This window comes from Ambystoma mexicanum, chromosome 3q, assembly GCF_040938575.1.
Source record: "Ambystoma mexicanum isolate Mex_15411 chromosome 3q, UKY_AmexF1_1, whole genome shotgun sequence".
Classification (NCBI taxonomy): Eukaryota; Metazoa; Chordata; class Amphibia; order Caudata; family Ambystomatidae; genus Ambystoma; species Ambystoma mexicanum.
This window is the reverse complement of record NC_090926.1, coordinates 599,645,899-599,671,392: the sequence shown is the minus strand read 5'-3', so window position 1 is coordinate 599,671,392 and position 25,494 is coordinate 599,645,899. Positions and strand designations below refer to the sequence as shown.

Here is a 25,494-nt window from a genome sequence, read left to right as displayed (position 1 = left end):
GGTTTTGGAGGCAGCCATGCCGCCAATAGCGGCATGGCTACCGCCAAACCCATAATGAGGCCCTATGTGTGCAGTGGGAGCCAGTGAATGTCGATGAGGGCCGGTTTGATGTGGTCATATCCGTGTAGACCCCTGAGGTTTGCAGCCGTGTGCAGGAGTCTTCTTAGGGGCACAAGGGAGGACAACGGGAGGTCTTCAAGGAGGGCATTGCCCCCATCCAGGTGGGATTGGACCAGTGATTGAGGTTGACCTTCCAGAGGAGGCAGAGTTGAGGCCAAGCTGTCTGTGTTTTCTTAGCTATGTGTGTGTTTGAAGGAGAGGTGTTTGTCGATGTGGAATCTGAGGAACTTGGCGCAGGAGGTGAGCTGGGGTGCAAAGCTCTCAGGGTTCATAGTTGATATCCAGGTCTGTAAGTCTAGGTGTTCAGTGTTGTTGGTGAGAAGTAAGAATTTGGTCTTGGAGGGGTTGAGATTCAAGTATGTACTGGACATCCAAGACTGGAGTAGTGAGAGGCATGTTTTGAGCCTATGGATGTCCTTAATGGAGTCAATCTTGAGGTACAGCTGCGTATCCTTGTCGTATTGGTGGATGTGAATGTTGTGTATGGCTAGGAGGGCTGAATGGATTGTGAATGGATTGCAAACATTTGGGGTCAGAGAACATTTAGGCCACATGCATTTCACAATCATTTGGCTGTTCATGCTGTTCAGAACCTGATGCAGTGGTGTTCGAGCAAGGGAAGAAATGTAATGTGTATCTGATGGTTTGCAGATGGACTCAGTGGCGAGGCAATGCTTGAAGCATGTGCATTCTGGTGCTTATTGTTAACTTGATGGGAAATTCCTACCTGTTTACATTACTTTATGTTTCGCATTTGAATCTTGAAGGTAAAATTGCGAGAGATCATCCTTTGTAACTTGCATTGCTTGTGCTTGGTTTGATTATGTGTCTGTGTGTGTCTGTGTGTGTATGTTGGTTTGAGTGGGTGGTAGTCAATCACTGTTGAGCTCTCCCAGATCATAGATCAAGCTGCCTTTGGAACACAGATTGAACCTGACAAATTCCAATTCAGACAAACATTAAACGTACATTTATAAATCCTTCTGGATGGGATGGACCCACCTCTACACCTTTGGATGAATGCTATCAGAACATTCGTATTACCCGTTGTGTACCCCTTCCCTGAGGTGGGGAATCTGTTTTTTATTTATTTATCTACTTGAATTTTTAAAGCGCACATCTGTAATGCAACTTACTTTTCTGCTCTTAATCAAACACTTTGCTTGACTCTTTTTCCCCACCAATGTTCTCCGTTTCCTCCTGGTGTGTTGTATTCATGTGTAGAGAAATACACAAATAACTACAGCTGTGATTGGTTTAGCAAGGGCCCCTAAGTGGCCTGTGAGAAGCATTGTGTCACAAAGGGGTCATAAAGGAACTGGGGTTGTGCTTCCCCATCCTTCCTCTCGACCCTTTTCTATTTCTACGCTACAGTGGGAAACACCAACTGATTTAGTTTGTATTTTCCTCCTGGTCACTCTGTAAGGGTTACCTCTGAACTATGGTTAGTGACTTGGGGGTCCAGCAGGAATGCCCCTGAACACCACCTCACAGAACTCACCATGACTCCTTCATTAGCTCAGGGTCAAAAGGAATATTATTGTATTTTATGTATTTAAATAGTTTCTAACCATGATGTGGCACTCAAAAAAATACAAAATTAAACTAAACAAATACAAATATTATACCATCTGGCTTCAGCATTCAATAAAACCACAGAAGGGGTGCCCTAGGGAAAACATACCATTCATAAACCAAAAATAAAACTAGACTATTCCATCAGAGGAAGGCCAGGAGACCATGTCAGGTACAACATACTCACCTTGGGAACAAGATAATGCTGTGCAATGTGAGTTTGATACCGAGTCAGGCGCTTAGAAGCTGGAGGAGTCTGTCACTAAGCATAATATAAATGACCTGTAAGATAAAAGGGAGAGGGATTCATTCACAGAATAAAAATTATAGGCTATACATTTCAATCATTTCCTACAGAAAAGAATGTCATGTGGACGTTGAGTATAAGGAGGGGGTGAGTTCCACCAACAAGAGCTGCTGCAAAGAAAGCCTACTTAGACAGAGCAGAAATTCCGCATTGGTGAATGCCAATTTCTGCACCCTCTTGCTGCAAATGTTTCTAGAACCACCCGTAATCTGCAGTTTCTCCTGTGTGGCTGAGGTGAAGACTTTAAATGTGGTACAGGGAAGCGTAAATGGTTGCAGGCATGCAGAGTAAGCCCATGATCAGCAAAGTGTATGGGAGTGATATACTCACATATTCTTGCCCTGGCGATTGGATGGGCACCCGAGGGAAGCATCGATTATAGAGGGGTCAGTGTGCAAGAAGGCAAGTCCATTGACACTGAAATATGGCCGCCTTGTCTCGAGATCACATTCCTTGGACAGTAGAGCTGAAATCAGTGAGAATAAACGGTTTGATCTGCCACAATAAAGCCAATTGATAATGGCATGTGTGAGGGAATTTTGAAACATGCACCTTCAGATTCAAGAATAAATCAAGGATGAAACCAATAGATTGTGTTTGTGGGACCAAGATAAGAGGTTTGCTAAGTACATAGTAGAAAGTCAGGTTTCAACACAATGTGTGGCACATAGAAATAATGCCATAATAAAGGGTTGTGTGTGTGGACGGTAAGGGCCATATACTCTTATTTAGCACCCAGGTATTCTCACTAGTAATGGACATCTGCTAATGACAACATCGTGACTGATAACAGGGTTTACTCTCCTCACTAAAATAGAGTATACATATATTAAATATGATGTGACTGGAACATTCCTTGAGGGACTACACAAGGCATGAAGATGAGGCAAGACCATGTGGTTCCCACAAAGACAAAACAAGATCTTCCAGAATGGGATGAGGAGAACCAATTCAGGACCATTCCAACCATATCCTCCTGTCCTGGCAAGATGGGATGGCGGACATCATAATCAGCTGTGTTGATGTACCCTGAATGGTCCAGGAGCACAAGCAGAAAGGAGGCAACAGATCCAGTATACTGATTACGTATTCCTTGTGCTGAAAGTTTGCAAATTATAGCCAGATTTCTGTGGTTGGAAAAGTTTGTGATTTGAAAGGTCAGAAATAAGTACGAAAGAGAGATCATTTTCAAATATGTTGCCAGGGAAAGAAAGGCCAGTGATGAGATGTGAATTATTCAGAGCACTGGGGTGCAAGGAGAACCTTTTTTTTACCAGTGGAAGAACTGTCCCATTTGAAGATGGCAGGAATGGTTGTTGATGAAAGAAAGAGATTAAAGTGGGGCAATGAGAAAGGCTCAGATGCATGACTGAAGGAAGTAGCCTTCCTAGAGGGAAGAGTCAGAGAAAGATCTTCTCTGATCCAAGAGTGGAGGATTCCCAGATAGGGATGTGTCTGGAGTGCGTGACAAACGGTGAAAGACAAATGCTGGAAGAGGTTGATTCAGGGATTTGATGCTGATCTCAGCACACACTTGGAAAGTTGCTGGCAAGCAAATAGCACTAGCAGTGGCAGGTGATAATTTAGCTTCTCACCTGTATGTGTTCTCTGGTGTCGAATAAGATGTCCATCTCACTGAAGCTTTTCCCACATCCAGTGCACTGATGGGGTTTCTCACCTGTATGTGCTCTCGGGTGTTGAATAAGATGTCCATCTCATTGAAGCTTTTCCCACATCCAGTGCACCAATGGGGTTTTTCACCTGTATGTGCTCTCGGGTGTTGAATAAGATGTCCATCTCACTGAAGCTTTTCCCACATCCAGTGCACTGATGGGGTTTCTCACCTGTATGTACTCTCGGGTGTTGAATATGATGTCCATCTCATTGAAGCTTTTCCCACATCCAGTGCACCGATGGGGTTTTTCATCTGTATGTGCTCTCGGGTGTTGAATAAGATGTCCATCTCACTGAAGCTTTTCCCACACCTGGTGCACTGATGGCGTTTCCCACCTGTATGTATTCTCTGGTGTTGAATAAGATGGCCATCTCACTGAAGCTTTTCCCACATCCAGTGCACTGATGGGGTTTCTCACCTGTATGTACTCTCGGGTGTTGAATAAGATGTCCATCTCACTGAAGCTTTTCCCACATCTGGTGCACTGATGGGGTTTCCCACCTGTATGTATTCTCTGGTGTTGAATAAGATGGCCATCTCACTGAAGCTTTTCCCACATCCAGTGCACTGATGGGGTTTCCCACCTGTATGTATTCTCTGCTGTTGAATAAGATGTACATATCATTGAAGCTTTTTCCACATCCAGGGCACCGATTGGGTTTTTCATCTGTATGTGCTCTCGGTTGTTGAATAAGATGTCCATCTCACTGAAGCTTTTCCCACATCTGGTGCACTGATGGGGTTTCCCACCTGTATGTACTCTCTGGTGTTGAATAAGATGTCCATCTCACTGAAGCTTTCCCCACATCCAGAGCACTGATGGGGGTTCACACCTGTATGTACTCTCTGGTAGGACACAGTTCCAGTGCGACTCCCCTTGACATTGTGCTCTTAATTCATGATAGGTTGGACGCGCAAGCACAGGAAATCCTGCAGTTCTAGCATTCAACCATAACATCAAAGCTTACTATTTTTGGCTGAATGTGCAAAATTGTGACTCAAAAGTTCTTTCTGCAATTTTCAATACTTTTATGTGCACTTAACATGTTTTTACTCTGTTGAAGTCATGAAAAAACAATGAAGTTCTTTCTAACATGTTTGTATGCATGTATATAAATTTTACAATTGAATAGTCAGATTCAGAACGCTAATCATTGTCCATGACACATTTTGTTTCACCAGGCCCATGTTAAGGATATGTTTCGATTTACAACTTTCTACATTTATTTCACGTTTCTTGTTGCTGAGTTGATCCTTGCCTGCTTCAAGGAGCGCCCTCCATTTTTCTCCCCTGTTAGTGCGGAAACTGTAAGTACTGCTGTACACACATTATCTGATGGCTTTTCGTTGTTTCTTTATCTTGAATGGAAAAGTAAACATGCTCGGCCAAGGGTAGTGATGGAGTTTAGAATGATAAAAAACAAGAATATTGCAGCATGGTTTTGAAACACTCAAGTTGAATATGCTAATGGTTATATTTTCCGATAGTATACGTATTACATAATAGTAGAAAACATATAAAATTTTGACTTTCCAAACGGATTTACAGAATTTGTATATTTTATTGGGCTGCAAGCCAGTTTAGTAATTAGTCTGGATGATTCATTATTTATTTAATCGGCATATAATCAGTGAGAAGACTACTTCTGCGCTCCCTTGCTGTAATCCAAATGTATCAAATATTCAGGTACAGCTATTGTCCTACATGCACAAATCTTTACGGTGAAGAATTACCCACATATTCATGTCACGCTATCATGCCTGTGACTGGACAGGGATCAGACAATAGCAGTAGGTAAAGCGAAGCTGGAATCAAGCACAGGTGTCTATTATTGCAAAGAATGTATAGCCACCGATAGAAGGCTTGCAAATCTAGTCACACTTCCTGCGCTCACGCATGCCACAAATATAGCTCAGCGAGTTCGGTCTTCGTCACAGATATAAGTGTACAACCCGAGAATCTGAGTTCCAGCTTAATCCTCAGTCCTCAGACCTTCATCTTTCTGAAATCGATGAACTAAGCACCATTAAAATGTGAAAAAAGAACATCCACTATAGCGGTACAAAGTAGCTGTAAAATGGAATGAGGCGCTAGATGAAAACCTGCCATTGGTCTGATTATCATTAACGTCAGTCTGGGATTTATATGGTAGGAAAGGCTTGCTTTTAAGTTCAAACTGCCCACAGCCAAATCAGCAATATGTTTGTCTCCATTAAGTTATTGCAATTAACTGCATGTGGACCATATTCAATTAGTAAATATGTATGGAAGTCTGGCGCCTATGAAGAGCACCACACAATCCAAACATGTTTCCCAAGTAATGAAACACGCCATACCTGCACTTCAAGGCATAATCCGTAGGGCGGAGGCCATCTTTTCTCTCTGATGAATTATTCAAGCAGGCAGCAAAGCCAACCATTAGCTGAAGCAAGGTGGCATTGCTGACCCAAAGAGAGAGCGGGGGCGAGAGCCTTCCCTTTGGAAGCTGGGGGAGAAAGGCCCTGCCGCCCTACATCTGCAACAATGAGCATCAGTGCTTTCTGTGAGCACGCCTCTCTGCTTGAAGCTTCGCCAATGCTCCTCACATAGTGTCACGAGGCCTCATGCTGCTATGTTGAGCGCTATAACATGTTACACGCTGAGTTATCTTCTAGATAGCTTTATACATTCTCAGGACAGGACAGGCATTCGCCATGTTGCAATGAAAACAGATTCAGGTTAAACGCTGCCAGAGTAAACTACAAAGGCTGCATTAAGTCGACTGAAGCCCTGGATTATTCAAGGCTATTAGAAAAGGCCAAGAAACGGCCTGCTCCCTTTGCCACGATAACGGGAACATTTCTCTTGATACAGCCGGATAAAATGAAGAACCCATGCAGCTGTGCATGCACGCATCCTGCTGTGGAGACACTATCACGCTATCACGCAGATGCGAGATAAAGTGGGGCTAGAACAGGCATCGTGACCCAGAGCTGAGGCAATCTGCTCTGATTTGCAAAGAATAAAGCAGCAAAGCTTCTCGAAAGCAGCCGCATGTGCCAAGGAACCCCTCCAGACTCTGCTCGATAAAGCACGCCCCTGGACTGCTATCGTGCATGCCTTCACGTGACACAGCGGGCTTCCATGGAACAGTATTAAGAATCCTACGCTGGATGCAGACTTGCTCAGCAAATGTTGTATGATTAGCCTTCAGATTATTTTAGGGGGAACCTATGGAGAGGGCGATGGTTGTCTAATTTAGAAATATGTGGGCTCATCCTTCCCCAGGTTTAGCACTAGGAGGCCGTTAATGCTATCAGTGTACCCTATACACCCTTTTGTGCCCTGATGCCTGCGGGTTCCGGCGCACTATAAATAAACAAACAAATAAATAAATATATATATACATCTCCTTAACATAAAGTGGCCTATTAAGCATGTGGCTGGCCTTCACCTTCTGTTAAGTTTTCATGTATTGTTTGGAGCTGGCGTGCTTCCTTGATGATTCTCCCAGTGTTGGATTACGGTGGCGCCTGCTGGTTAATGTTGTCCCAGTGTCTGTGAGCCCTTGTAGCCACACACAACATCCACATCCACCAATATGCTGACGACACACAGCTATACCTCATGGTCGACTCCATCAAGGACATCCAGAGGTTCAAAACCTGCCTCTCGCGGATCCAGTCTTGGTTGTCCAGTGCATACTTGAAGCTCAAACCCTCCAGTACCGAATTCATACTCCTCACCAACAACACCGAACACCCAGACATACAGACCTGGCTATCAACCATAAACTCTCAGGGCTTCACACCCAAGCTCACCTCCTGCGCCAAGTCCCTTGGTTTCCACATCGACAAACACTTTTCTTTCAAGACACACATAGCTAAGAAAACTCAGACAGCTTGGTACCAACTCTCCCTCCTGTGAAAAGTCAAGCCCTTCCTCCTTCCGTATAGCTTTAGATCCACCATTCAAGCACTGGTCTATACAGGATGGCGGCAATGTCCTCCTCGAAGGCCTCCCATCATCCTCCCTTGTGCCCCTGAGAAGTGTCCTACAAGCGGCCGTACAAATCATCAAGGGTCCGCGCAGATACAACCTCATAACCCCGGCCCCCATTGACCTACACTGGCTCCCACTGCACGCACAAATCACCTTCATGTCTTGCTGCATCATCTATAATGCAGTCACCCTCAAGTCACCCAGCTGCCTCGCAGAGAAACTCAACATCCGCTAGTGCAAAAAGGAAAGGACCAGAAAACCAACCTTCTCTGCCTACGTCCCAAGACTATGCAACCTCCTCCCCATCCGTATCAGACTTGCTCCCATGCTCCTAAAATTCAGAAAAGAGCTCAAGACCCACCTCTTCAAGGAGTCTCTCATCAACACCTAGGCCATCACGTCGCCCCAAGCGCCACCTAACTCGCTAGGCGCTGCTCACCCTTCTCCTCCCCGCCACCTGGTACAGCTCTACTCCTCTCTGTGCCCCTCTGTATCCTACCCCCAGATCTATATCTGTTCTGTTGTTGACAGTGAAAAGCACTCCATTATGCAGCTGTAATGTCGTGTACCTTTTTAAAGCGCTCTGTTATGTTTCTGTATTGGTGTATACCTCGGTTAAGTGCTCTGTTGCTTCTCAAAGCTAAGTCTGCCCTCAATAAATACAAATAATAATAATAATAAGGTGCATGCAATACATATGATGTTGGGGTGTCATCAAACATAGGGCAATCTTTGATGGGCAGCAATGGAGTGGTTCTTGATTAGTTTGCTGCCTTTCTTGAACATGATCTAAATTGGGGTTTTTTAATCAGAAACTCTACCAATACATTTCAGAAATCTCAGGGTTCAGTTTTTTGACCTAATCAACCTCTTCCACCTTTTTAATCTGTACATGGAGGCGCTGGGAGGTCTGGCCACTAAATTGACATCACTGTCCACTAGGGGTGATCAAACTGATATGATATTTTATTTATATCGCGCCCATACACAGGTGTTTCAGAACTCTACCTAAAATAACCTACAGAATTGCATGGATCACTCACTAATCAAAACGTTTTTTGACTCACGAAATTCTGTGGGTCACTTTCAGGGGGACGGGTGAACCAGCCCCTAACCCGCAGGCTGACCCCTTCACCCGTGGTCTCCGACCCGCCTTCTAGAACCCACCAGCAACCCAAGAATGGTTTACACTGACCCCAGTGCCATCCATGGGCTTACAAAACCCTAAAGGCGAAATGGGACATGTAATAGCACTCTGTGGGGGATGGCAGTACTCCCCGTACAAGGACCCAGTGAGGGAGCCACTTATTGTTTTCTCGCAATGCCTTTGCTTCTTGGAACAATGTTTCCGTGCAAGACATAAACACATTGTGTTGTTTTTTAGTTTCTGTTTACTTAGGTGCTGTGTTTATGATGCCCCAGTATTTAAAGTGGGGAGCAATTAATGCATTTTTATGGGGCCAGAGATGTTTAAGGCGGTTTATAGTCAAAATCTCGAAACTAAAATCTCGAAAAAAAAAGCACAAATTTAAAATCTCGAAAAAAAAAATATCGAATTTTTTTTTCAATGCGTTTTTTTTCAAAATGGGGGGGTTCCCCCAACCCCCCTTTTTTCATTTTTTTTTATTTTACCCCTTTTTATTACTTATCTGACCCCAAAAACACATATAAATAAATAAATAAAAAAATCGATATTTTTTTTTCGAGATTTTTGTTTCGTGCTTTTTGTCATTCGCGATTTTGTTTTCGGCCTTTTGACTGACCACCGTTTAAGGCAAAGGTGGGTGGATTGATGGGCTTATCGTGTGGTTTTTAAAATCCTTTGGGATATACCCCATTTGTTTCTATACTTTTTTACTCTTTTGAGAATGTTTTTAGCACTCTAAATCACTTGTATTGGGCTAGTGCTCTTTACAATTACAAGAAGGATAAGAGCTATACGACCATGAAACCTTTTCCTTGACATACAGCGGATTGGAAACCATAACTGAAAGGTCTGCTTTTTGTGTGTTGAGTATAAAGATGTGTGGTATGTTCCCCTCTTTCCCACCTAAACATGCATTGCAAAAACAATGTTTACATTGACTACCATCAATGTCAAGCAGGTTTGCTATGCAATTTAATAAAACAGTACCACCAGGACTTCTATACTGTTAACAGGACTCTGCATTGTACTTTGAATGATGGGAACTGTAGTTTTGTGCTCAGATTCTAAGTAATGGGCATCAAGTGTCAGCAGGCAGAGTGACAACATAAGTCCGGTTCAAGGTGTTCCACATAGCAGTTTTAAATTCAGTAAAAACTAAGGTGGCAACAGTAAATCACTGAATCGAGACCTATGTTCCTAGTAGTCAGAATATAGAGAGCTACAGGTCTGTAGGGAAAAATCTACCTGGGAAGGCTGAAGTCTGGAGTTGTTTTTTTTAGGGATTTAGGAAGACTTCTCAAGAAAGAAATAGACTGATGTGCCCTTCTATATAATCACAGAACTCAACATTTGCTATAGCCACTGGAAAGGAAACAATAATAGGTGTCTAGTGTAAGCTCAAGAGAGCAAGACTCTTAGAGAGAGTGTCAGAAAGGATGGGTACATGGAGGATCTGATGTAGAAGTGTGCGCAATGGAAGGTGGTTGAGTTGTCAAACAGTAGTCGCACGAAAGTTAAGGCCTTTTGAAGGAATGAAGAAGGAGCTGAAGTGGAAGTGAGCAACATTCTCAGATGATGAAAACGGCAGACATGGAGTGGCCAATGCAAGCTCTGGTATTAGATTTAAAGAGGGTTTAAACATGCTCCCAATAATCCACATCAACTAAAATATGGGAGCAAACCATGATGCACGAAGAAACCAGCTTTATTGATACATTAGGCCGCAGCCAATATCCACAGATGTTCTGAGCTACTTCCTGGTACCCCACAGGTAACACAGGGGTTATAACTAAACACATTACATCATCATATTCATAAGAAATCAAAATGTACATGTTGCCATTGGCTGTTAAAATGAAGTCACGTATATGTTATATACATTTCTCCATTCGATTGGTCAATCATTGTCTTGAGTCTGCTCAGAGTCCTTCCCACTATGCGAGATGTCATATCCCAGACATCATCAGACTGTGCTCTAATTGGTTGGCATCACAATATTCGGAAAGCATTAAAATACTGGTGCCTGTTACTGATGTGGCCTTGGATGTTACACTTATCCGCAACAGTCCAATTAACTCTGGTTGGAAAGGAGAGACTGAAATGTCACCTTGGCCAAAGAATTTATCAAACTCACTCCCATCTCATCATTCCCATGCTGGGCCCCTCCTTCCCAGACAGTTTCCTGGCCCTTGTGCAGCTCGTCCCACACTCTCTGATACATTTTACTGCCTGCAGATGCTTGATCTAATTGGGTCATGACGTGCACAGCTTATTTGTTGTACAATTTTCTCCCGATACTGGCAGAGTTATTTCCACATGTGTGTCAGCGGGGGAATTCATCATATACAATAATATATTGCACTTACCAATTGTATTAACACTGTTCCACAAGCATTGATCACCTTATTCCCATTTCCCTTAATCCAATCACCCTCCCACCTTTTATTATATACCCCAAAAGCGCTTTAACCAAAAATCCTATCCAACTCACAGCCGTTCATGAACATCAATCTCACAACCCATAACTTCGCTCAACACAAAAATACTATTGTACTAAAATATATAACACCAATGCTTTATAACCAGGTCATCTCCTCGTACATGGCACTGTCCTACACATTTATTAAAATAAAAGTACAGGAACAATAACACTTAAAAAAATAAACGTGCTGCTAATCCATTGCCGATGCGTACACCCTTGCCCATTCGGGTCACTGGTCTCGCCGCCTCTGCGATGAGGAACGCAGAGTACAATACAATGCTGCTATCTCCATGCACCATAATATCAAATGTATGAAGTCAGTGGCTTCTATGTACTGACAATGGATGAAATGCATTTCAGTGTCTTGGATATGCTGCAAGATCCTGGCATTTGACGTACATGCGTGGCTAATGGTATTATTACCTGGCATTTGAAGAAGTACCTGGCCATTGATACAGGTGGTTGGCCATGTGATGGCACCCTCTGCAAAAAGCTTGGCATGTGATCTGAGAACCTACAATTTGATGGCACTTTCTTACATGTGACGTATTGATCTGGGCATTTGGGAACACCTGCTTTTTCATGGCGGTGTCTCGTATATAATTGGAGAATCTGAGCATTTTATGGCAAGGCATGGCATATGCTATGAGTGCCTGGCATTTCATGGTAGGATCCTGAATAGGTTTTGATTGTGTGGCTTTTGATGACTATAACTGTCCTATGGTGTGACTTTCTGCAGTGTCAGGGCATTTGATGAAAATACCTCGTTTTTATACAAGTACTTGGTGCGTGCCATGATTTAAGCGACTGAGCGTGTGATGGGAATATTTGTATATGGTATTAAAGTTCAATACCTGGCATGTGGCCAGAATATATGCCATTTGAAGGCAATAAATGCATTGTGATACAAGCACCAGGGATTTTAATGGTGAGGTCTGTAATTTGGTGGAGTACATGGGAATTACCAGACAACACAATAAAGAAACCCACCGTACAGAAAACAACAACTTTGCTTTGCCAATCATTGGCCCTCATTACGAGTTTGCTGGTAACCTGTCGGTGCAACCGGCGTGTTATCGGGAGACTTGTCTTACCGTTTCCATCGACTGATATCCCGGTAATACTGGGATATTATGGGCAGTGGAGGAACGGTACAGTACGTTGCCATTCCCATGGAGTCCCATAGGAATTGGAACATTAAAGCGCTGGCACCATTACTAGTGGTGCTTTAGTGAATTTTCTGCTGGTAAGGGCTTGAAGTACTGGCAGATCAGACCTGCTGGTTGTTCAGTGCCCCTACCGCAGACTCAGAGTATGCCTGTCAGGAAAGGGTGCTGGTAACCAGTGTTACCGGCACCTTATTTCTCGACCGGCATGTTAGTAATGAAGACCATTGTCTATAAATCTGGTACAAAAATGTAAAAATACTGTACTATTGCAAAATATGTGTTCCATTGATTTCAAAAATATGGGGCCAATTCATGGAAATATTTTCGTGTAAAATCGAGAATTTGGGCGCCATTCTACGCCCAAATCCCTGTTTGCTGATTCATGGGAGGGACTGTGCAGGACTTTTCCTGGACTTGCGTGGAGTTCGCGCAGGCTCGGCACATCTCTGAGACTCGTCGATCGCCTTGCGCAATACACCAGGGCTGATATGGGAATGGACCATGCAGAAAAAATGGGCGTTCTGAGGGATGCCCAACAGGCGACCCCTTGCACACCCACAATTGCGCCCAACGACACATATTCATGAAACCACCCACACAGCCTCTTGGCATAGTAATGGCCACGCAAATCACTCAATCTCTACGCCACCAGAAGGCAGGCGTAAGTACACTTGCACATAGGAATTGCAGCACAGACATGGGTTTGCATGTTGGATATAGTGGTGTTTGTACACAGCCGGGGTTCCAATCTAACTTAGGGTGGTAGCGGGGTGCAGGAACAGTTTACGGGCGTTCGCACACAGATTTTTTGAGTATTTATTGAGTAATGATTTTTCATACGCATGTTGTCAGTTACCGGGGACCCTGTGTAGGGTCCCTGAGATGCAGGCCTGCTTGCGGGGGACCGCACGCACTGTTTGAAGGGTGCATTTATTCATGCCTAAGGGAGTATGCAAAAGTAGCTGTTCTGGCTGTTTTTGCTATGGTAGAGCATGTTGGGGGCTTTCGGGCTGCGACTTGCAAATACGTATACATTGCGCAGTGATTTCCAAGAATAAGCTGTGTGTGCATTTTTTATTCTGCGCGGAGGCTCGCGCTGTGTCCTTCTCGGCAAGCGACCCTTGCAGGACTTCTGCGCACATTTCCATGAATCGGGCCCAATATCTTTTAGCAATGAGTGTAAATAAATGCCCCTCTGAGACCTCAACGTCATGTACATTTCCTTTGGAATTCAAAGTGTGTTCAAGATTATGTTAGGGGTCGCTCATCTGTTTGAAAGGTCAAAACAAAGTAAGCAACAACATGAGGTTCTCAGCTCACGACTAGTGGCGTCACCAGGAATGAAATTTAGGAGGGGCACAGAGGGGCCCAAAGACAAAAGTAGGTGGGGCCACAGACAAAAGTGGGGGGATGCCTATGAAAGGGAATGTGTGATGTCACAAGCACTCCTGCAGAGAGGCTTTTGTGCGCACCAACTACCCACAACCCCACTGCACCTCACCTCCCATCAGTATGCAGGCACAAAACCATTCACTGACTGATGGACCATCATTAGCAGTTTTGTGCGCTATATTCTGATTGGAGTGGCTGGTCTTAACTGCAGAGGGCGGCCGGAAGTCAAGCTGAGTGCTTATGAAGGATTATGACAGCCTCCGTTCACTATCTATTTCTGCACAATGATACATTATCTTGTTGTTCAGTTCCTGTGTTGTGTTGCGTTGACAGTGGAGAAACAGCAGCCCAGCTGAGGTGGGGCGGCACAATGAGAGGCCCAGGATTTCAGAGGAGAGGGCCCGGCTCCCCCAAACCCACCCCCTAGCAACGCCACTACGTCTATGCAGTACATTTTTCCAAGGCCTGTTTTTGGAGGCAGTTCACCACTGAGGGCAAGGAACACAATGATTTTGTCTGCACCAGAAAATGTCACGGAAGACACCAGGTCGGGATTATATGTTCAGGCGTATTCAGGTTACCACTAAAACCAAAGTTCTCATTACAAAATGCTTTCTTTGTGTGAAGAGGCCATTTACTGGCGTGGGATTTGCAGAAAGAGGCCTGCCAAAAAAAAAAAAAGTCTTTTTATTTACAAAAATCAAAGCACATTGTCAATGGGTTTATTTTTGTGGTATGACATTTTAAACAATAAACCCGAAGTCATGTAATCCCTCTGCTAAAATGTGTGCATTCTACAATATTATTGTTTTTGAGTATCAGCTCTCTCTTTTCATTGCAGAACCTTTGTCCCGAGGCAAATGCAAGTTTCCTTTCCAGACTAACATTTTGGTGGTTTACAAGGTAAGTTGGCACTTCTATTCGTTACACTGGTACGCTGTTCAAAATGGTTGCTACGGCCATCTCAGAGGCTATTCCGGGAGTTCTTTCAATATGATGCCTGGCTGCACGCTATTATTCCACGTTAGTTCATTTGAATGTAATGGTCGATACTTTTCCACCGGTACAAACTGACTGCCTGCTTTAAAACGTTCTTAGTAAGTATCTGGGTCTGAGAGTGAGCGTGGGACTGAATGAGTGAGTCTGCGAGTAAATGAATGGAGGAGTGACTGAGTCTGAGAGTGAGTGTGTGAGTGAGAGAGTGGAAGGGAGGGAGTTACACAATTCACTGCACTCTTTATCAATCTAACTTCAAATGAACATTAGTTATGTGGCACTCCAGGAAGAGGACACTAAAGAGTGATGACACAAAAAAAGATAGCATTTTAAACATGTTATACGAGGGTGAGATGGCCCACCTGGGACCTGCTGCCACCAGGTTTGTGATTCCAAATGTATCAGCCGTCATCTGCAGCAATAGTGGCTGGAGAATGTTTTAATTGCAGGAGAATATATATGTCGCACAAATATTCCAGAGCAACCAAGCATAGCGTGGGAACAAGAACCAACCAATAGGTGTGCCCTGAGAATTTTTGTTGGGATAATGAGTGTAAATGGTGCATTATACAGCACACTTTTTCTGGGTACAAAGCCAGCCTTCAGATTGATTTGGTAGAGAAAATCCAATAGATATGCAGTGCACAGGAGCATTACCTAGTGCATTTTCATTATGCTTTACCCACAATATATGCCAATTATAAAAACATGTTCATGCTGGTTTTGACCATGCATTTGCATGCTGGCTGCACCAATATCTGCCAGTATTCCCATATAGCAACATACTCATGTTTTCGTTGCCAGTAATTATACTATGAGAAAACATGTCCACTTCAGCTCTAATGCAAAAGAACATACACCTTTTGGCTTTGCATTTAATAATGCCATGCCAAAATAAGAAAACATGTCCAAAGTGGCTGCACAATGTAGGCCTGTTTAGACACGTAATGACACTTAACATATTTGCTTTATATTTGATGCTCACTAAAAGATGCTGTGTGACTGTAAGAACTAGTTAGTTGGACTCGATTCACCAAAATGGCAGTCTATCCAGGTACTAAAACAGTACTTTGAAATCTTCCTCAGTCGGTTCCGTTATTTGGAGTTGGAGTTATTCTGTGTGATGCCATCCATTACATGCACATTGCTAAAGGGCCCTAAACTCATTAGGACCTGTTACTATGCTCCCCCCTCTATTTATAAATCTGCTCTGACACTGTCTGGAAGCCAGTATCATGTCAAAGTGTGTCAGGTTCACACACAGGACAGTTCTCAAATAGTCATTTATATTGTACTCTCTTTGAATTTTGAAACAGCCTTCTCCCTTATTAAGAAAAATAAAATATCCTCTGGGACCGCATAACAGAATATGCAGTAACAGGAAGAAAGCACAGGGTTTCATGTGTTAAAAGCGCAGCAAAAATTCCTGTTTACAGAAAGAATCACAGCAAAAAGGCAGTGGTTTTGCCACCACAACCCATGTAATGGATGTGGGGGACACCCGTGCAACCCCCAGACCCATTATACCATTTACAGATGACTTTGTTTGCTGCAATTGTATTACTGCACACCTCAAACATCCCTGGATTTCAGAGCACACCATTCAGCCCTCCAGGCAACCCTGGCCACATTTGAAAATGGGCATATCCTATGCAAATCTGTTCTGCCCCATCCCACGGCCAGCGCTGTTGGCAGTTCCAGCATTGCTGTGTCAGTAGATAACCTCTATGATTCACTGCTGAAAAAAGATGAAAACCCATTTGTTTCAATCGTTTTGTTTTTATAGTTTTATGTTTCTTCTGTGATTTGAAAATCTGCGCCTAGATGCAACTTCTGCCTGGTTCCCTACGGATTTGCGCGATATTAATCCAAGTCAGATCAACGCAGATCAGTGGTGGAATAGGAAGCAATGCCCAAATGGAAACCAGCTTCTGATGTCTTAATGTGGGTGATGTTGATTGGTACGCTGCCAGATCTTCCAGGCACGTGTTCTGGCATTGGGCCAAGGGCACGGTGCCCTCCCATCTGACCGGAGTGATACCCAACCTCTAACATAACAAGTGCCCTCCCCATCTGACCGGAATGATACACAACCTCTAACATAACAATGCTCTGCCTAGCAATGTAATTTCTTTCCCGCTCATCCAGAGCGCCACTGGCCAGCAGACATGGTGACCATCCTGTTTTCCAAATCACCCACACGGAAAGGCGGGTGATTCTGGAATTGCTCGCCATCCATCCAGGATGTCCCACCTAGACTGAAATAAATCCCACCTGCCCCAGCGAGAGGTATTTGTTCAGTAACTTGGGGTTTGCTCTGCCATTATTTAAAACATGTCTAGATTTGGAAAATTCATTGAGAAGTGGAAATAGTCTTACAATACCTAGATGCTAAGAAATTCTAAAATGATTTCTGCAACGCTATTTACACTTCTCAATGTCTCCCCCAAATCTCTGCGGCTTTGCGGAGACATTAATCACCCCTTAACCCACACATGTGTCCTTTTACACACAAAATAATGACTTCTTCCAATGAGTAGGAAGAGGTCTACAGGTCTGTACCTCACCATCAGGTGCTGCCGCTGACTAGAAATGATCATCCCAGCCTCATGCCGATTCAGCCAATGGTGTTACATCCCACCACGAGCCACCGTAACATGACACATAAATAGACATGTACACAAGCACCGAATGAAGCAAACCTTGAATCAATTACCCAGAGAAGAGACTTGCCTCGTGTTGGTCTGGATTAAGAACTGCCAGGAAAGCCTCCAGCAGGACTGCTGTCAGTGCATATAGGTGGATCTCTGTGCCGCGACCTTTCAGCCTCCATCACCAGTTTATAGCTATGTTCCATCACTCCTTCCATAGAGTCTCCAGCCCCCTTGCAGAAGTTGTTTACTGCTGTGATATCACTGAATCCTGTGCTAAGGCACACAACAAGCTTTTCTTATTATGAGATTCTCACCAGAATCCCCCTAAGTATATGGGACATTCCATTAAGAATTGTTGAGGCCAATCCAAGGAGGGGTTATTGTATGTGTACAGGCCTGATAAAAGATCCTGATTTGTCCAACCCCCTGCTGAAGTCTTCAGTAGGGAAAAGCTGTATCTTTATGCAGCCCCCCCTCCTGTCGCTGTAAGCCCAGCTCTCTGTTACTGTGTGCCTGGTCTTGCGCGCTTTAAGGATGAACCATCATATCATATCACTACGCGTACTCTCTACTATACACCATCACACAATTAGAACACAGCTATACCCGTCAATAAATTCAGCCTAGCTGTTCACATATGAACACCTCCCCATGAACACCCCATCACCCTAATAAAACACAGCATCCCATGACAATCCGGCCGAGCTGCTCACATAAGCGTCTTTCAGGACTAACATAGCCAGAACCCATTCTGGGTGTCCACCCACCAGACCGCTCACATTCAACTGATATCATCACCACCACACCTAATACTAGGAAGCAGCTACCATCAAGCAATTACATCGGCTGCACACATAACTGGTGCACCCACGCACCCTACGACACTATCTCTCTACTGACCTGGACTGCGATCTTCGAGGGCGTTCAACCTACCAGCACTTTGAGATCATACCAATGATATGTAGAGCACTATATAAATGCCAAATAACATAACATAACACCATAATTTTCAAGACATCCCAGGTAACACAACTGGATAAGAAAGTGACCTGTGTTTATAGCATTTACTCCCACATTGGCAACTGTTTCAGACTTGTTATCTGTGCAGTGAAGCTTTCACACCTAGAGTTCCTTCTGTTAAAGTGGCGGTCCCTTCATGCTGCTGCAGATTTCTGTGTGGACAGTTACACCCCCATGTTTTAGGCATATGACAGCCTAACTAGAAATATCCGCAAACTCTCAGCAGAAAACCTTAACCCACTGTTAGTAATCGCCCTCAATGACAAAAGGATTAATAATGAGAACCCCTGTGCCCTGGCCGACACTTACCACAATTGCCTCACTAATACAATAGATACCCTAGCACCCTGTGTCACCAAAACCAGATGCAAGGACAAAAAATCCTCTTTCTGGTTTAACGATGAATTAGTTTCTCTTAGACGGATTAAACGATTGCTCGAACACCGTTGAAACAAAACCCACACTCCAGAAGCCGCAGACGCATTCAACACCGCTAATAAAACTTATAAAGCAGCCATCATTGCACAGAAAGCAGATGCACTGAATACCAGGATCAGAAATGCCTCCTCTGATACAAAAGAGTTATTCTCCATCCTTAAAGAGTTGGAAAATCCCATCCCTCTAATTAACCTGGTTCAACTGAGTAAAAAATGGTGTACCACCTTTCAAGATGCCCTTGCCACTAAAATCAAACTCTTAAAAAACAAAATGATCTCCAAAAGAAATCTTCTATCTGATAAACATATCACGTCGAACCAAATCACTAAGCACATAGGAGACACTACACCTACTTTCAATTTCGCCACAGTCTCCCAAGAAGTAGTACAAAATACTATAACCAAACTGAGAGCATCAAACTGCATAAGAGACAACTTCCCAGCACACCTAGTCGAACTATATGCCTCTACCCTCACCCCCATAATCACCAGTTTTGTGAACTCCTCTTTCATTTCTAATCTGGTCCCAGCTAGCATCAAAGAAACGTGGGTCACGCCACTATTAAAAAAGCCCACGCTAGATCCACTAGCCCCCACCAACTACCGGCCCATAACTACCATCCCCTTCCTACTCAAAATCATCGACAAACTAGCTTACAACCAGTAACAAACCCACCTTGAACAAAATAACCTACTCAGGGCTAGACAATCCGGCTTCAGGCCTAACCATAGTACTGAGACAGCCCTCCTGGACTTGAAAAGCCAATTAGATACTATAAGAGATACAGGAAAAATGGCTACCCTAAGGCTGCTGGACTTATCAGCAGCATTCGACCTGGTAGACCACGACAAACTCTGTGAAACTCTAAAAAAAAGACTTAATTTCTCAAACAACGCCACACTCTGGATCAAATACTTTTTAACTGATCGAACATCCAGAGTTGCCATCGGAAATGACGCAGCTGACCCTATAGCGGTTCCCATAGGAGTTGCCCAGGGATCATGCCTCCCCCTCGCCCTCTACAACGCATATACTAAACTCCTATTCTCAGCTCTAAACGATATGGGTGTCATCTACACACATTTTGCAGATGACACCCAGATCCTCATCCCCATTACGGGGACTACACCCAAAATACCCAAGCCATCAATAAAGTCTACGCATCATTCAAAATTGGATGGCTCTAAACAGCCTTTGTCTCAATGATGAGAAAACTGAGGTTCTCATCTTGGGCTCACAAAAAAGAATAAGTACCCTACATCCAGACTACTCACACATCAACATAGACGGTACCCGGATCCCAGTACTCAAGCAAGTCAAAGCTTTTGGGGTATATATAGACGCCAACCTCACTATACATAAACAAATATCAGCCCTATCCTCCTTAACAGAATATACAGCTAAACAAATCGCACTCAGGTGCCAATTCTTTACTCCTACAAACTGTATCACTCTGGCTAGAGCGCTGATTTTAACGAAACTGGACTATTGCAACATCCTTCTTTTAGGAACCTCTAAAACAAACATCAACAAGATACAACTATTGCAGAACAAAGCCCTTAGAGCGGCTTTAGGTATAAAGAAATCCGAACACATATCCAACATTAGGCGAGAAAATCGCAGGCTGCCTATCGAAGCTAGAATCATTTTCAAAATAATATGTGTCGTTCATAAATGCATCACAAACAAAGCCGCTAGCTACCTCAACAACACCATCAAGAAAGAAACTACTTGTAGGACCCTTAGATCCAATAATTTGGCTCTTTTGGAAATACTGCAATACAAATATAATAGAGCAGGAGGAAGTAGCTTCAAAGTCCTAGCCCCAACTCATTGGAATGCATTACCACTTAGTATTAAAAATGAGGACACGTTATTAGGTATCAAAAAAGCACTGAAATACTGGTTGTTCAACAAATACGAAATTCAGCTATTCCCAATCAGCCAGGGCACCAGAGTGTTCCCGACTTACTTCAAACTGCAACATTAAATGTTGGTCCTATTTCCTATTTATATGTCCCAGTGGCCTAACATGTCTGCAACAAGAGTTTTAAAATGCACTGCTATCACTATTTTGATGGATATGTAACATTGCATATGAAATTCTTTAAGCTGTCTGTAACTTCGCCGTGATACCTGCGGGTCTAGGCGAATAACAAATTTAATAAATAAATAACAAATGCAAGAAATAAATCCTGTGACGTGTTGTAAGGTAGGATTGTATCATTTCAACCGAATGTACAACCTGCATGTCCTCTCATACCACTGGTGAAATACACTGCCAACTTCCAAAAGGTTAGCACTTGCCTGAAGAAGGTCCCACCACACTGGCAAGATGTCCAAGAGGTTGGAGCTGGCCTGAAGAAGGTGCCCATCCACTGACAAGATTTACAAGGGGTTGGCACTGGCTTGAAGATGGTGACCCTCCAATGACAAGATTTTACATGTGTTTGAACTGGCCTGAAGGAGGTACTCTTCCACTAACAAGATTTCAAAAGGGTTGGAACTTGCCTGAAGGAGGTGCCCCTCCACTGGAAAGATTTCCAAGGGGTTAGCACTGGCCTGTAGATGGTGACCCTCCACTGACAAGATTCACACGAGGTATGCACTTCCCTGAAGAATGCATCCCTGTACTGACATGATTTCCAAGGAGTTAGAACTGGCCTCAAGAAGGTGCACCTGCACTGACAAGTTTTCCAAGGAGATAGAACTGGCCTTATGAGTGCACCCCTGCAATGACAAGATGTCCATGGAGTTAGAACTGGCCTGATGAGTGTGCCCTGAACTGGCCTCAAGAAGGTGCCCCTGCACTGACAAGCTTTCCAAGTAGTTAGAACTGGCCTGATGAGTGTGCCCCTGCCTGCACAGACAAGATTTCCAAGGAGTTTTAAATGGCCTGATGAGTGTGCCTCTGCACTGACAAGATTTCCAAGGATATAGAACTGGCCTCAAGAAGGTGCTCCTGCACAGACAAGATTTCCAAGGAGTTTGAACTGGCCTCAAGAAGGTGCTCCTGCATTGACAAGATTTCTAAGGGGTTATCATTGACCGGAAGAAGGTGCCCCTCCACTGACAGGACTTCCAGGGGGTTAGCACTTGCCTGAAGAAGGTGCCCCTCCTCTGATGAGAAGGACAACACACTTGTCATCAACACTTTCTGGTGCACCAATTGCTGGTCACAGAATTGCTTTCAATATTTCAAATGAGAGTATTAGGGACAACAACTAAGCCACAACCTTTTGTTACAGTATTTATGTTAATCACGTAGCATCCGTTCGCCCGAAACCCTCCCTACCACTTTACATCTGTGCGAGGCCAGCACATCAATTGATGAATCATAACGGATTGTTTATAAATAAAACAAAAGCAGTGATTACATTTTCAAATGAATCTTAACCTCTGGCATTGCTCTGGGCAACCCTCCAGACCCTCGTTCTTCGCCTGCCAAGCACTTACAAAAGGGGAAAGACCATATGCAAATTAGGCTTGGCCCCACCCCAAGAGGGGCAGTCCAGCCCGAACTGCTAGGTCACATCCCTTCTTCATGAGACCACAAGCATCCCCAAACATGTTTCAGCATGGTTTGGTCTTATTAGTGATGAGTAGCTTGGGTCTCTAGGCCCAGCAGACACCTAAATCCAGCAGGCATGGGACCACGTCTGGGCATACCCGTCCCACTCGGGATGACTATAGCAAAACAAAAGAGGAGATGGTTGGAAAGTTTAAAATTAATCTTAACCTCTGGCATGGTTTTGGGCAACCCTCCAGACCTTCGTTCTTTGCCTGCCAAGCCATTACAAAAGGGGAAAGACTATGTGCAAATCAGGCTTGCTCCCACCCACAAAAAATGTTCACTCCAGCGCAAACTGCTCGGTCACATCCCTAGCTTGGGTCTCTAAGCCAAGCAGGCACGGTTATTTTTAATAAAAATGTGCATTTTGTATGTAGAAACTTTATGATGCTTTTTAGGTGCACAAATGAATAGGTTTGCCTTTTCTACCCATCAGGATGCGCCAGGTCTCTTAATACACACAACCTACAGATCTTTACATTGAAAACGGTGCAATATATAGTTTGAGCACTCACTTTCACAGAATGAAGAGAGTTGTATTCTGAGGAATACAGTTTCGCACACATCTGGTTGTATATATGAAGTGCATGAATGACAAGTGTTTGTGTGTGTGATTTCGTATACGTGACACCACTGGAGCTTGCAAAAAGCCAAGCCATCTATTGACCTTTGCCAAAAATTCTGAATCATTTCAGAGCCACAGACTTACGACCACAGAATTACTCAACTGCGTTGTACAAAAAACCAAAATGGTCTCTGCATGTGCCTATGTTAAGGACTCAATCAGATCAAAAACATTAATAAAACGCGGTTTTATTATTGAAATTGAGCCGCGAGGTGTTTTCTGAACCAGCCGCGCACTGAGCTGGCCTGGACTTGCGTCTTCCCTAAAATCTGAAAGCAATTGAATTGACATTGGCTCCTCTCGGAACATGTCATGTGTGACGGGGACAGTGTGGATGTGTCTGATCTTACACTCTGTCTGCTTTGATACAGCATGGCGATTCTGGGCTACAGAAGGCCCCTTGAGGATAAGGACTTGTGGCCTCTTAACGAAGACGACACGTCAAAAGCCGTAGTCACAAAGCTGCTCAAAGAGTGGGAAAAGGAAAAGGCACGCTGTAAAGGGTAAGTGGTGACATTATACAAGATGCATACTATTCTTTTCGCAATTTGGCCTGCACACTGTGATAATACATTCTGGTACAGGAAGGGAGAGTTAAAACACACGCTTCCATCTCAGCATGGCGTGTCACCATTAGTGGTAACTTCGGTGTCCAGTCAACTCGTCGAAAAAAAACTGGTCGACTGCAATTTGGTCGACGCAATGTGGTCGAAAACCATTTCGTCGAAAACATTTTTTTATTTATATATTTATTTTTTGGGTTTTCGTTTAGTTAAAAAAGGGGTTTTTAGAGAAAAAAAAAGGGGGCTGGGGGGGGACCCCAGCAAAAAAAAAAAAAAAAAAAGGGTTAAAATAGAAAAAAAAAAATTTCGACGAAATGGTTTTCGACCAATTTGATTCGACCATTTGTCTGGTCGACCAATTTTTTTCGACGAATTGACTGGCAACCGTAACTTCATGTATTGTATCTGGGCTGTATTTCCTGCTGGAAACCTTTGCTTTTGAAAATCGTCACATTTACTTTCCTGTACTGTGTGCAGGGCTATAAGTGGGCTGGGGCCAGCCGGGGCTGAGCCTGCCAGGCTCGAAAATTGCTTCTGAGATGGGGCCTTGCCAGGTCTCCCTAAAGTCCCCTGCTAACCCCAGCCCACCAGACTGCTAGAAGGCAGGACTATTTTTCTAAAGCCTCACATTTTCATTGTGCCCCCTACCCAGCTACCAGGCACCCCTTTCAGTAAAGATGCAGGGGTGATGATCCCTGCATCTCTAATGAAAGGGGTCCCTGGCAGGGGGGTCGGCGACACCATGAATAGGCGCTTTTTTATTTTATTTTGTAAAGCCTTGCCTTTTCATTGTGTAGCCAACCTCCTGCCACACACCCCTTTCATTAGAAATACATAGATCCTCACAGTCGCATCCCAGGTGACAGGGAGATGATCCCTGCATCTCCAGTGAAAGGGGTGCCTGGCAGGGGGTCAGCATAGCATTTAAAAGACCTGACCTGAATGCTGCCTGTTAGGCCACGGCCTTGCAAAATCGAGCCAGGGCTTTTATGGGGGCGTAGCTTAACAGGCAACAGTCGGATGAGGCAATTGTTGCCTCTTAATTTTCGGCAACAACCCCCTGCCAGGCCATGCCCCCTAAAAGCTCCAACTCGAGTTTCATGCCCCTTATGGCACTAACTTTAGAGGACTTTAGGCGTTCTGGTGCCCCAACAAAACCTGGTATGTGCTTCTTCACTCATCTTTTGCAAGCCTATTTAGCATGGACCAAGGTGATTGAGTCAGGAATTCCTTTATGGCCACTAACCTACATCATTGTTATCCTATGTTGTAGAAAGTTGGAGAATTGGCAATCAATACAGCCTAGCTATTTCCAATCCAGGTGTCCTCTGCACTTGCCACATCCACGCATGAACTGTCTGCCTGGTGTCATGCCAGGGAAGGAGGATCATGGGTGTGATCATTCTACTGGCTAAGTATACAGCGGCTACAAAATAAAAGGGTGTCTTGTCTGCCGATCAGGCCTGCTCCAGACATCCTCTGTTATGACTGTCCACACTGCTGCTCTCTACAAGGCATATTGGCAAAGCTAACAGTGTTGGCTTGTGTGTGAGTATGGGAAAGACATTGTCCAGCACTGTCATAAGGGTGCAACCTGGTACTAAAATGGCACTTGTTGGAATTACCTGGGCATACGATAGCAGTATCTGACCAATGCCTACTCCACGCCTACGCAAAAACCAAATATGTTGACTTTGCCAGTGCCTGATTTTAACAGGACATCAGTGCAAGGAACAGATAATTTCTATTACACAAATAGGGCATTTACAACTGCAATT

The 25,494-nt window shown here is 44.0% G+C and overlaps 1 protein-coding gene across 2 annotated transcripts in view; it reads left to right on the top strand.

Annotated features, from left to right (window-relative positions):
- The window catches only part of ABCC3 (ATP binding cassette subfamily C member 3), an 804,906-nt gene that overhangs the window by 335,812 nt on the left and 443,600 nt on the right, over positions 1-25,494 (top strand). For both annotated transcript variants that reach the window (XM_069654461.1, XM_069654462.1), the window contains exons 5-7: positions 4,860-4,985; positions 14,691-14,752; positions 23,525-23,656. In XM_069654461.1, the coding sequence (XP_069510562.1) occupies positions 4,860-4,985; positions 14,691-14,752; positions 23,525-23,656 (320 nt within the window). The remainder of the gene's footprint in view (positions 1-4,859; positions 4,986-14,690; positions 14,753-23,524; positions 23,657-25,494) is intronic.